At 45.1% G+C, this 12,535-nt stretch overlaps 2 protein-coding genes across 2 annotated transcripts; one reads left to right on the top strand and one right to left on the bottom strand.

Annotated features, from left to right (window-relative positions):
- The first annotated feature begins 583 nt into the window (after window positions 1-583).
- On the top strand, window positions 584-7,950 carry slc46a1 (solute carrier family 46 member 1). The gene is made up of 6 exons (XM_075473535.1): window positions 584-1,016; window positions 2,126-2,517; window positions 2,610-3,088; window positions 3,478-3,561; window positions 3,969-4,125; window positions 4,221-7,950. Exons 1-6 carry the CDS (start codon window positions 720-722, stop codon window positions 4,273-4,275), a joined length of 1,464 nt encoding a protein of 487 aa, XP_075329650.1. The 5' UTR covers window positions 584-719; the 3' UTR covers window positions 4,276-7,950.
- sarm1 (sterile alpha and TIR motif containing 1) lies at window positions 7,121-12,366 on the bottom strand. Its single transcript, XM_075473534.1, has 8 exons — window positions 11,296-12,366; window positions 9,690-10,308; window positions 9,389-9,601; window positions 9,205-9,296; window positions 8,784-9,110; window positions 8,459-8,648; window positions 7,845-7,966; window positions 7,121-7,595 (listed from the first exon to the last, which is right to left on the bottom strand). Exons 1-8 carry the CDS (start codon window positions 11,757-11,759, stop codon window positions 7,484-7,486), a joined length of 2,139 nt encoding a protein of 712 aa, XP_075329649.1. The 5' UTR covers window positions 11,760-12,366; the 3' UTR covers window positions 7,121-7,483.
- Between the last annotated feature and the right edge of the window lie 169 nt (window positions 12,367-12,535).

The raw sequence follows: 12,535 nt of genomic DNA, 5'->3' as shown, positions 1-12,535 counted from the left end.
AAGTCAGCCTACTATCACCTTAAGAATATATCGAGGTTAAAAGACCTGATGTCTCAGCAGGACCTGGAAAAACTAGTCCATGCATTCATCTTTAGTAGGCTTGATTACTGTAACAGCATCTTTACAGGTCTACCTAAAAAGTCAGTTAGACAACTGCAGCTTATTCAGAACTCTGCTGCTCGAGTCCTCACTAAGACCAAAAAAGTGGACCACATCAGTCCAGCTCTGAGGTCTTCTGAGGTCAATCAATATTAAACCAACTTTTAGTTCAGTTCAGTTAACGTGTTTGAATGATAAACATTTGCTGTTTCACCTTTGAGGAAACCTTATACCAGTTAACAGGATGTGGTCAAATGTAACGCTGACGTTTGTGGTTAGCAGGCAAACTTTTATACATATTCAACCTATGTGTATGTATTTAGGAGTGGTAATAGTTGACTGTATGCTGCTGGAGGTGGATCGATAAACTGTTACCTGTTGCGGCCACTGCCAACTTGCTCGAGCATAACAAAATAATTTAACTGTAGTTCGTCCCTTCGTCCAGAAGAGGGCGCTGACTGTTTGCTTTATTGTGCGACTTCCTTCCTTTGGCTGAGCTAGTAGATAAGTTACCTTCAGCCTATTTTAGCTAAAAGAAACGCCACATAGCTTTGTAGCTATGACTACAAGGTCGCCAGATACTTTATGAATACATAGTTTCAGGCACAGTCGGTTTCGACATGGACGAGTCGGACACCGCAGCGATCCTGCCCGGAGATGTCCTCAGCGCCGCTTCAACAGACGGCCACAAAGAGGAGGCTGATGTACCGACGACCAGGGCTGCACGACCGTCTTTAACATGCACCCCGCCGGTGTCCGTGGAGCCGGTGCTCTTTCTCTCCATGTTTTCTCTGGTCCTTCAGGCCCCCCTGTCTACCCAGTATCTGTGGGACCGCATCAGCGACGACCTCGGCTACAATGGCTCCAAAAGGTCGGAATGCGGCAACAGCTCAGTGCCCCCCGACCCTCTGCAGAAGGTAGTCAACCAAAGTCCTTTTTAACGGTATCATGAAATACTAAGAGTCAGGGTGACCCGTAAGTTAACTTGTGTAGGTCGATAAATAAAGGAGCTGCGGGGTTGCCCTTTAGTTTGTGAACAGTTACTGGAAAATGCTCGTTAAATGTTCAGATTTGACATATTGCTGAAAATGTGAAGATTTCACAAACGGTGTAAAGTTTCTGGGTCAGGTGGAGCTAATTACCTTAATTAATTCTTTGTTATTAGTGTCCTGAAGCGCTTCCTGTGGCACCAGCAGCGGGACCACGGCCCTGTCTCCCCCTAATAAAGTCCAGCCTTCAGTCGTTTATTCTTTGCAAAGTAGATTGTGTTATCATTTCTGCTGTGAAAAAAGGTCTGTAAGTTGCTGCGGACAGAAGCAACACCCCGAGAAAAGGTGTCAATTTTAAAGTCACAACTCTGCAAATGAATTTTACCTGTTGGTTTAGTTGAAGAAACGGTGCCAAAAACGCTGTTTTTCTTCTCCTGAGTTCTATCAGTTATTGAGAAAGCTGCATGAAAAGCAGTCAAAAGGACAAACACGACATCTTAGTGCTACTTTGACAAGTAATTGATGTTGAAAAGCATCACGTGCAAAAGTATATTATTTGCATTTTTTTTTAACAATCCTGTTGTACATTATTGGCAATTAAAACTAATACATGAGCACTCCGTAGAATAAAAAGTAACATCAGAATATATTAATTATTCTGGCAGAGTGAAGCGCTCCAATAAATAAACATAAAAAAGATGAATCCAGTTTTTTTTTTACTATTTACACTTTGGTTTTCTTTAAGAAACAGTTCAAAGATCCCGGATCATCTGTGCTTGAACTGCACATGCAGTGATTTTTTTTTTTTTTTTTTTTTTTTTTTTAAAGGTAACTAGAGCAATCACGAGATTTAAATAGTCGCTGTGGCGGCCTGAAGCCGTTCAACAAAGAGGAACAACTGTCACAAGTTGAAACTAAGCAAGAGGAATATGATGAGCATTCAGAACAGAACACCAGAAGTGGTGTTTACAGCATCTGATTGGGCTAATTCAGGGCTCCACCTGTTCACTCTGCTCTTTACACTGGTCCTTTTTCAGGAGGTGGAGACCTTGACAGCCCACTGGAACCTGTACATCAGTCTGGGAGGTTTTTCTGTCGGACTGCTGGTGGTACCTCTGCTGGGCTCGTGGAGCGACCTCGCAGGCCGCAGGCTCGTCCTCATCATCCCCAACATTGGCCTGGCCCTGCAGGTAGGGGTCTACCTTGTGGTGATGTATCTCAGGCTGCCAGTGGTCTACCTTCTCGTGGGCAGGCTGCTTAGTGGCCTCTCAGGTGATTTTAATGCCATTCTGGCTGGCTGCTTTGCATATGTGGCTGACGTCAGTGATAGGAGGTCCCGCACCTTCAGGGTGGCAGTCTTGGAGGCTTGTCTGGGCCTTTCAGGGATGCTCGCCAGCATCATTGGAGGTCAGTGGCGGCGGGCACAAGGGTAAGAAATGACTATGCTCAAGAATAACATTTTTGCCATCTGTTTTTTAAAAAAAGAAAACATAATCTTTAATTCTGCTGTTTTTTCTTCAGTTACATCAACCCGTTCTGGCTGGCCCTGGCCATCAACTTGGCCTCAGCTCTTTACGCTTACCTGTTTGTCCGTGAGTCCGTCCTGCCAGACCCAAGTGCTAAGCTCCTCACCACACGCCACCATAAAGCTGTCTGGCGCCTCTACTCAACAGGAGGCAGCAGCAGCGAAAGTGGCGGAAGATTTCACAGAGGCAAGCTGTGGCTGTACACGCTGTGCTTCTTTCTGGTGGTGATGGTTCACTTCGGCAGCAAGGAGCTGTATGTGTTGTATGAGCTGAGCTCGCCACTGTGCTGGGGGTCGGCCCTCATTGGCTATGGATCGGCAGCTCAGCACTTGGCCTACCTAAGCAGTCTGCTGGGCCTGAAGATCATGCAGCGCTGCCTGGAGGACTCGTGGGTGGCTCTTGTGGGTCTGGCCTCAAATGTAATTGGGCTGGTGGTGTTTTCTGTGGCAGATACCACCCAGCTTATGTTCACAGGTGAGAGGCTCGAAAGCGTGTCTGTAACTTTTAGATGTTTTGTTAACAGCTTGTAGAAATGAGTTCTTGAAATGTCTTTCCCTGCTCTAACATTATTACTAAGATAGTGCTGTCATATGTACATGTCTGCAAAGTGATAGACTGAACAGATGTTGTGTGTGTTGACTTCAAGCCAGTGGGAAAAAAAAAAAAAAAAAACTCATTACAGTCGCTGCTTGTTGTCCCGGGGAAAGATTATAATAGTTAACAAGCCTTTAATCGTGTTTCGTGGCAACTAATGGGATCTTTTACAGTTTGATTTACAATATTACAAGGGTTCTATTGACTCGTTATTATTTCAGTGATACTGAACAATGTAGTTGTGCAAATCTGTTCATTTTTCTGTCCAGGTTATGGTCTGTGTTTCCTCTTCATGGCTGCAACTCCTGTGCTCAGGTCAAAGCTGTCCAAGTTGGTGGACCCATCAGAGCAAGGTCAGCTCCTGATTGTGTGCAAAGGTTGTGAAAAACCGAAGGCTTTAGTGCCCCCGGGTGCTTCAGAGATCGGGGGACACAATAATATATTATTATTCCCAAGGGGCAGTTAGTTCCACAGCCAGCAGCACAAAACAGTAATCAAACATATGCAAACAATGTTTCGACCGGTAAATAAGCAAATAGCCTTTAGGAGGCTATAAATTTAAAGTGGCATACACAGAGTTTTATTTAGGAAACCAGCAGCAGTCGGCACACATCTGGAACTGAGAGCTGGCTCAGTGTGTCAGCTGTGCAGGGACAGAATGACAGTGCAGTTTGATCTGAACGCATGGTCTTTGTCACATGGGACAGCTTGTGACCCACAGGTTGTATACTTAGCTGTGCGTGTATGTGCTTTTTCCCAGGTGCACTATTTGCCTCCGTTGCCTGTGTAGAGAGCTTGTGTTTTCTGGTGGGCAGTGGCCTCTTCAACTCCCTCTACCCTGCCACCCTGCACTTCATGAGGGGCTTCCCCTTCCTCTTTGCTGCCATCATCCTCCTCATCCCTGCAGGAATAATTGGGTGAGTTTGCTCTTTTCTCGTCAACCGTTACGTTTTATTTGCAGTAAATATCCGGGCAATGAAATATTGATGATATTTCATGTTTGTCTGTCCAGAACTCTGCAATGTTTGGATCAGAGGTTAGACCACAGAGAGTCCCCAGGATCGTGACCAGAGGAGAAGCAGAGGGCAGGATCCCATCAGAGGTTTAACATTCATCCTGCTGTCAGTCAGGGAGGGGAGCAGCTCTGACAGAGAGGCATCCGTCGTGTCTGTGATGCTGGGAGACTGTTGTCTGAACACGGATATGTGCCAGTTCGTTTTTATTAGTTTGCTCAATGATGAAATTCTTCCTTATAACAACACCAAAGAGATCGAGACCAAAGGACGAGGAACAGCCTCCTGATAGACTTTACGGTGAAACTTCTTCTGTCTACGTGATAGAGGAGGTTTCAGCTTTGTTTTATGTTCACATTCACACAAATGGCACGATGAACAAGATGTCATTTGTGATTTTATTTTGAGATTGAATGTGTTCCTAATGCATCATGCATCCCTTATATTTCTATTCTAATCTATTGAATTTGGTAGATGTAATGGTACACCATACATTACCGCTGCTAAATATAAGATTTAAAAACATAGTTAAATTCTGTGCAATGCTGTTTTTAGTAGATTATTCATTCATTGCAACATTTCATTTACCTGAAACGGGTGTAGTTCCTGATTACCGCAGTAATCCCCTAGGGTGACAACCAGAATACACTTGATTCTCTGACATGTGCTGGGGAATTAAAACTCCCAGCAAATAGTTTCTTGTAAAAAACAATTTCTAAAACCTGTACCATGTCAGGATTTGTCACTTAAACGTATCGCACGATACACTTTGTTAAAATGTCACACGAAGCATTCAGCATTGTGTGCCACAGGATTTTTCATCCCGTCTAATGAAGAGCTTTATCAAGAAAAGGGATGAAAATAAGTGAAGGTATTGGCCCACCCTCATTTGCATCCTGAATCAGAGGCCCAGAGGGGGGCAGTAAAGAGAAAAGCAGGCCCACTGAAAGGGAGGTTTTTTGTTGTTTTTCACATCCACTCAACAGATGGGCCAGCACACAACGATTTATGGCACCATAAAGGAAGAGTCCCGTTGGGGTAATACTGCTATGTTCACCCACCACATGAGACTGTACGGTGACATTTACATGAGAGAAGACAACTTCAGGAAAAATCCTCCTCTTTGTGTTTGGTGGCTTTCTTCATTAAAGAACATATATATTTGCAGGGACCAATACGACTGTATTCACTATAAAGAGTAGACTGGCAGAGTATAAAGTCCAGTCATCAATTCCATCAACTCCTTATTAGGAAAAAATAAATTCGCTAATGTGAAGGGCCAGTGGGCGATCAACTTAAACAAGCCGCCAACCTCGCAATGGAGACCGTTCACTGAGGAAACAAAAGCAGCCAGTCGGTTTAAAAATGCACAAACGGATACCGTGAATGAATCTGCATGAGGATCATTGTTGATTCTGGGTGGCAGTTTGGTGTGTAAAGTGATCAAAGCCATCCTTCACAGGTACTGTGTAACAAAGATGACCACTAAAAATGTCTATTCTTTGTCTCAGTCATGCAACCGTCTTAAGTTTGAAAAGCCTGATGTTCAGATTTGTTCCTGTTTAGAAATCCGTCTCACTGAAATGATGTAAAATCTTTTTGGTTTCAGGTTAGCAGTGATAGAAGAAAGTGTGATGCGTCACATAATTGTACAGTTTTTTTTGTTTTTTTTTAAAGTATTTACTAATTTGAGTACTGAAAAGATGCACTGAATACCACACGGTTATTTTTCACTGTCTCTACACGTTTCGCGTCTGGTTAAATTGGAGATGGCTCATCTTTTCCTGGGCAGGATGACATCATATTCACTCTTCCTTTGCCTTTACAGACTAAGAATAGAAAACAGTAACATCACTGAGATCAGAGATCTGCTTCAGTCCATTTATTTTACAGTATACAGGTTACACAAAAGATAACTGCATGTACAGCAACTTTGGTCGAGACGGATTATCTAGTTGATGCTTCAGGAATTCCCAGTGAGGATTTTGCCGAGCGCCGTTGGCGGCTGGTTCAATCACAGTTATTTACCTGAGATACAGAAGGCGTATACTGCAGCGCAGCCGCGGCTATTCAGAGACAACACGGGAAGCCGGGCAGCCTCTCCCATTCTCTGGCGAAATTGCTACATCTTCAATGTTAAATTGACAATAAAACAGTTATTCACAAAACACAAGATATGCCCAATACTGCATTTACTTTCATAACTACAACATGTTGTTCTGTAGCTTATTGAAGTAATTTGTTCTGAAATCGCCGCCGTTCGCTGAGGAAATCATGTTATGAAGCCGCCACTGTCAGCCAGGCTTCAGGAGGGGGCGGGAGAGTCAAGTTTTTTTCTACAATTCTAGGTCATCATTGGCTAAATCGACAAAAACTCATCACTTCCGAGGCTGCCCGGCGTCTCTGGGGGTAGAATAGACGTGGGCGTGTCAATATGAGGGGCTGTGTCGTGATGATTGGAGTTAGTGTTTGTCAATCATGAGAGATGTTGTGGCAGCCGAATTTTTAAGCGGGGAGAAGCACGCTGGAACTTCAGTCCCAAAGCGGATACGAAAGAGACTGGTTGTCTGTGAAAGTGCTGTCGGAGTTTCACTCATACTTTTAGTTGTTTCTTTCCAGAATTCATGCTGCCCATTCACAAATATTACCTTTTTTAAGAATACTTACCACCACCATCAAACTCTAAATATTCATTATGACAGGGAAAAATGCTCCACAGATTCTGATCCAGCCACAGATCCAGCCATTTACAGGCCTTAGATTCGATCATACTTGATTTTGGCCTTGCTGTGTGAATTTTCAAAGTCTATACCTTCATTCTGTGTATTTGCTGGGCATACTTGTCATACTAGACACAGCTATGTTATAACTATTTCTTTTTAACTTTGCTATCTTCTGCTTTGGGATGGCACGAGCCACTACAACCCTGAACGCGTAATATGGGCTTCCCCTGTTTTAAAAGTCAGCAGCCGCCACTGGTATACTGAGCCTGGTTACACATATACAGCAGTATGTGGGCACTAACATTAAAGGCTTACAGTTAACTATTTACAATCTGAAACTCCCTTTTCTATGTTATTTGTTGTTTAAAGATTAAATCTATTCACCAAGCATTTGTGTGAGCATATAATCAAATCATCATTCGCTTCAAGTGCATTTGGGCTGAGCGGGGAAGGCTGACAGGCCGTTCTCTGTGGGACATGTGGAAGTTGGGCATCAGGAATAGTCTTTATAGCTGTGGTCAACATCTGTCTGTGTCCCCTCATTTCTTCTTCTGCCCTTTGGAGCCGTCTGGCCCATCAATTAGGTCTTGGTGTCCTTTCAGAAATCGGAGGATCTTCTCGATCGTAGCCTCCTGATATTCATGAGACCATCTGTGTGGAGAGGCAGCAAAAACTAACCAATGTTACTCACGTGGTTATATAACAAATCTGCCAAACACCTAATGCACCGATAAAATATTCATGATTGAGATACGAGGCTGTGAGAGATCAATAATAGCGTGAACGGAGACTGCGTTGTCATCGCACAGTTGAAAGGATCGCCGCTCGTGATTAAGATAAACGCAATGGTCCTTATCAGAATGTGCCGTCTTAAGTACAGCTGAGTGTACAGATACTCACTTAATTCCATTGAAGTTAAGAATAGCTCTCATGTCTTCAGGTAGTGACATGGGGTCAGGCCACATGAAGTTGTCTGTGACAGGAACTATGTTCTTCTTGCCAGCCAGGGCCGTGACTATTTCCTGCAAAATAAACAATATTCTCCTCAACTTTGTGAAAAGTGTGAAGTCTGAACATACAAAACCTTAACGGCTGGAATCTTGAGAGCGCAGCGTCTTGTGATCCTTGTTTTAGCCCCAACACATCGGTGACCTTTACCGTACCGCCATTAACAACTAAAAGGAAGATTTTAGAAAATGCAGCGAAACGCAGGTCCCAAATCAACAAAATATCACAGAAAACAGTGCACAAAACATATTGATTTATACGTTATTTTCCCCAACAGCAACATAATTTATAAAGCACAGAAAGCACAGAACAGCATTCCAGAGAAAGCTTTTATTTTGAACTTTTTGTGTGTCCCAGAAGGCTGTTGCGATTTCGCTTTTGTCTACGTTTGTCAAACTTTAGCTAACGAACCATCTGAATGTGCAGGGCCCTTTTTTAGGCAACCAATCAACTCATATGTAGAACATCTAAGTCACCTAACCTACCCAGAGTGGGACTCCTCTCACCTTATGCACCCAGTCCTTCATGCCGGTGTCACCCATGCACTTATCGAGCCCGTTGGCAGACAGGACCAGTATGAAGTTGCGGGCCCTCTGCACGCTCTGAATGAGTTTGTCCTCAAATTTACCGGCTTCCAGCTTCTCCACGTCGATGAAGACGCTGTATCCTCTAACCTGCAGGTGCACCTTCAGAAGACTGAGGAAAGATTGACAAATATATCACCTTTTTTTTTTTTTATCTAAACACTTGACATGTGGCTTTTGTTTTTCTAAAAAAAACAAAAAAACAATAAACTCTATTATCCAGCTTTCTCTCCTTCTCAGTCCTGACCTGGCCAGCTGGGAGCCGGTGGTCCGACGGTAGCTGATGAAGACGTCGGGCCCCGGAGGCTGGGCATCTGTGTGACATGGTTTTAACGGTTTGCGGCTGGCAGACAGTATCTTTGCCCTGTGGACCCCGTTGTCTATGTGGCAGTCGTGCTGGAGCTGCTGATCGGTCAGGTTCTGGACATTTTTGCGGTCCACTCCTGACTGGACCATGCCAAAGGTGTACTGGCGGAACCGAGGATCCACCTCGGCTAACCAGTCGGCCATGTTGTTTGGGTCACACGTGGAGTAGTTGGCGTAAGTTTTCAGCACACGTAGGTCTCTCAGAAACCTGGATGATGACGTAAACCAAAGGGTCAGCGTCACACTGCCTCAGACTTGTGTTTTGAAAGTTTTTTTCTTGTTTGTTTTTTTAAATCACTTGCCTCTTGCGGGTGAGGCCTGCCGCCATGCCCAAATCGGAGCTCAGATCTTGATCTGTGATGTTCAGCAGGAGGTCTCCGTCCACCTGAAGCTCCTATAAAATAAGACACATCGCTGACAAACCAACATCTAACTGATACGAGTTCATCCTTCTGTGGTTTAGACACTCGTTCACTTTTTACTCACCTGGAAACGGTCGCAGTAGGCACTAAAGCCAATCTGCTGCAGCCACGTCTGGACCTCACAGGTTTTCCAGTTGGGCACACATGACAGGATTCGTTTCGGCACTTCCTCTCCCATCATGCTCAGCGCCCGCTTGGCCAGGGTACAGGCTGTCCCATTGCTGGAGTACATGACGATTCTTTTTAGGCTTTGCACTGCACCAATCTCTTGAAATATCTTGAAAGGAGAAGAAATTATGAGTCACAGCAAAGCACCTACACATGTGTAAAAATTGAGTCCTGTGGCAGGGGCATGGTGGGTGTACCTTGGTGTTGCGCTGACGGGACTTGATACTGGTCTCAACACAAAGATAAAAGGCTGCAATGCACTTTCCCTCCACTCTTGTGCCATCCAGTAAAGGCAAGAGGTGCTGCAGGTCAGACGCCGTCCTCCCCTGCATGCAGTCTGCACTGTCCAATAAACTGCGCGCAAAGTCATCTGGGTCCAAAGATGCGATGAACGGCTCCACCAGCTCCAGGGTTCCGGACTTCACCACCTCTTTCTCGATTTCTCGATTTGCAGCTAACACGGTCACAGCCAGGCAGGCGTGGAAGCGAATGAGCTCATCTTCTTTGGAGAAAGCCAGAGGGAAAAGCCACTCGGCCGCCTGCTTCTCGATCATCCATCGCTGGCAGCGGTGGCCTCCGTACATGGCACAGTTGGCCAGGGCCACGGCGCAGTGACGCAGCACGGTGGGGTCTGTCCCTCGACACCAGAAGAGGAGGGCGTCCAGGGCGCCGTTAGAGATGAGGTGGACCGACGTCTCCTCTGTGTGTTTGAACATGTGCTCCAAGATGCCAGAAACACTGCGAGCCAGCTGGGCATCTTCCTGCTGTCGAGTCAGGTTGAGAATGACCCCCAGACCCATGCGTGCAACATAGTCCCTGCCAACAGAGGTTTGTGGTATGATATGATTCCAATTTAAGACAAATGTGCTCATTTGTGCTGAAAACACCAGTTTAAGAATTAGTGTATCAATAGAAATTAACAGACGTTCTTCAAGTGATATGTTAAGCAAAGATTTCACCTTTCTCAGCTTCTCAAACACGAGGACTGCTTTCCTACTTTATTTCACTATGAATTCAGAGGCCTGTAGTTTTGGTTGATTCAAACAAGTCTTTTTTGAGTTGGGTGTTTTTCACAGTGTTAAAGCTTTTATGAGCTAAACTGTTCAACAATGAGACAAATATGCCCAAACGTTAAATAGCCATAACAGAGCTGGACATAGAAATGTTTTATGCCTGCAACTTCTTTTGTCCTTCACTTGTCCAGTACCCTGATTTTTTTTTAAGGACAAACTGCTCACCGTGCTGAGATATGACAAGTTTTCAACTAATACCTCCTTGGAAATCAACTTGTTGGTGGTTGCTGGTCTGTCTTTGGCATTGTTTGTGGATTAAACTAAAGAAATTAAACAAATCATGTCGCTTTTCAACAGGCTGCTAGTAACAAAGTGCCCAAGGATACAATTTGAATTAGGTTCTTTGCAAAGTTGTTTGTTAGCACTTGGGTGCCTTTTCAGGCACAAGAACTGGACTGGAAAAGCAGTCTTTGAAAAACCTTCAGAAAGCCTGGAGAACTATTGCTCAAGGCCACTAGAGCAATAGTTCTTTATCAAGGCCACAAGAACATCTGGCTTCAAATTCAAGAGATTTTGTCTCTTGAGATTTTGCACAGTACTGTTTATGTGGTTTTTTAATTTTACAGACAGTGAAAACAGCCTTCCAACATGTCGTGTTGGTATCTTGCTTCCATTGTTCTCTCTGTCATAATGTGACGCAATCTCAGCTGAAACTCAACAGAAAATCTTTAAAACGGAAACATGCTTTTGTTGCAGAGGTGTTCAAACCGACACTGCATAGAGAGAGTACCTGTTCTCTGAGATCAGTATCTGCTCCAGAAGTTTTGCAGACTCATAGATGATCTCCACATCAGGTGTCTGTTGGAGCTGAAGCAGCAGCTCCAGGCCTCCATCCAGCCGGATCCTGTTGCAGATCTCCTCGGCCACTTGACGGCCTACTGTAGGCAAAACCCAAGCCTCCTCCACCAGCTGATAGATCTCCGCGACGGCCCTGCGGGTTTCGTCTGAATCCGAGCTTTCGTTTGCCAACTTCAGCCTCCTGACGGCGGAGCGCAGGGCGGGGATTGAGGTGTCCAAAACCGCCTGGACGTCGGCACTGATACCGGGAGAGACCGCCTTGGGGTCGCTTCCGGAGCCGCTCCTCCCTCTCTGCAGCCGACTGACATAATCCGGTACAGTGAGTCTCTCTGAGCTGAACATGATGGAGAGATGTCGATAGATCCTGAACAGGAAGAGCGTCAGGGAAAAGAGCATCTACCGGCAGCGCGTCAGCGGATGCGTCCTGTCCTGCAGCACCGGAGGGTGTTTGTTTTGACCCGTAATGCGGTCTGCTGTCCGCCTTGTAAACACACCCGCTCCTGCAGATATACCAAAGATTCCCCTGCAAATCAAAAGTGACAGCTTTGACCAAATTGCATCACCCCAATCTGGTTGTCATCATAAGCAGATTTTGCTCTCAGCTCTGGCTCCACATCCGCTGCTTTGTCTCCTTTATCCTCATCATATCTTAAAGTCGTTTTTTTTTCACCCTACAGAAGGAAACAATTCCGGGCACAGGACAATAAATGCACAATGCTACAGTGAGCCACTCTGCCCTTTACCGATGAGGGAAATCAACTCTTGTCTGTTTCTTCATTCATTGAGGTTTTGAGGACAAAGAAGGATTGTGGTTTTCTCTCCTCCAGACAACAATGCTCTGAGACGCCTCGATTTCATACATCAGGAGCACATATGATACTTCTCTCCTGTAGCTCCAGATCGCATTCTTCGTTTCGCATCCTCCGGCTGCTTATGCCCTCTTCACCTCCGGATATTACCGCGGGATACTCAGGAACAGAGGCGCTCACCCTCCTTTCCCCCCTCATCACAGCCGGTGACAAACATGCGCATTAAGGCTGTCTGTACAGCAGAATGTAAACACTACGGGCCCTCTGCTGGAGGAACCTCGGAGCCACAAATGTTAGGATATTTATTGATAATTCTTCAGCATATTGTCTTGGAGGTCATGTGTAGAATCTACCAGTATTATG

The sequence above is a fragment of the Odontesthes bonariensis genome, chromosome 9, assembly GCF_027942865.1.
Source record: "Odontesthes bonariensis isolate fOdoBon6 chromosome 9, fOdoBon6.hap1, whole genome shotgun sequence".
Classification (NCBI taxonomy): Eukaryota; Metazoa; Chordata; class Actinopteri; order Atheriniformes; family Atherinopsidae; genus Odontesthes; species Odontesthes bonariensis.
Note: the sequence above shows the minus strand (reverse complement) of the source record. Positions and strands in the feature narration are given on the sequence as shown.

Bases quoted from the DNA above. Each gene is read 5' to 3' on its own strand.
- sarm1 (XM_075473534.1), bottom strand. From the start codon at position 11,759: ATGCTCTTTTCCCTGACGCTCTTCCTGTTCAGGATCTATCGACATCTC. The intron at 8,649-8,783 runs GTCAGGACTGAG...ATCTTTCCTCAG, and splicing joins ACCGGCTCCCAGCTGGCCAG to TCTTCTGAAGGTGCACCTGC. The intron at 7,596-7,844 runs GTGAGTATCTGT...CTCTCCACACAG, and splicing joins CTTAACTTCAATGGAATTAA to ATGGTCTCATGAATATCAGG.
- slc46a1 (XM_075473535.1), top strand. From the start codon at position 720: ATGGACGAGTCGGACACCGCAGCGATCCTGCCCGGAGATGTCCTCAGC. The intron at 2,518-2,609 runs GTAAGAAATGAC...TTTTTTCTTCAG, and splicing joins CAGTGGCGGCGGGCACAAGG to TTACATCAACCCGTTCTGGC. The intron at 3,089-3,477 runs GTGAGAGGCTCG...TTTTCTGTCCAG, and splicing joins CACCCAGCTTATGTTCACAG to GTTATGGTCTGTGTTTCCTC.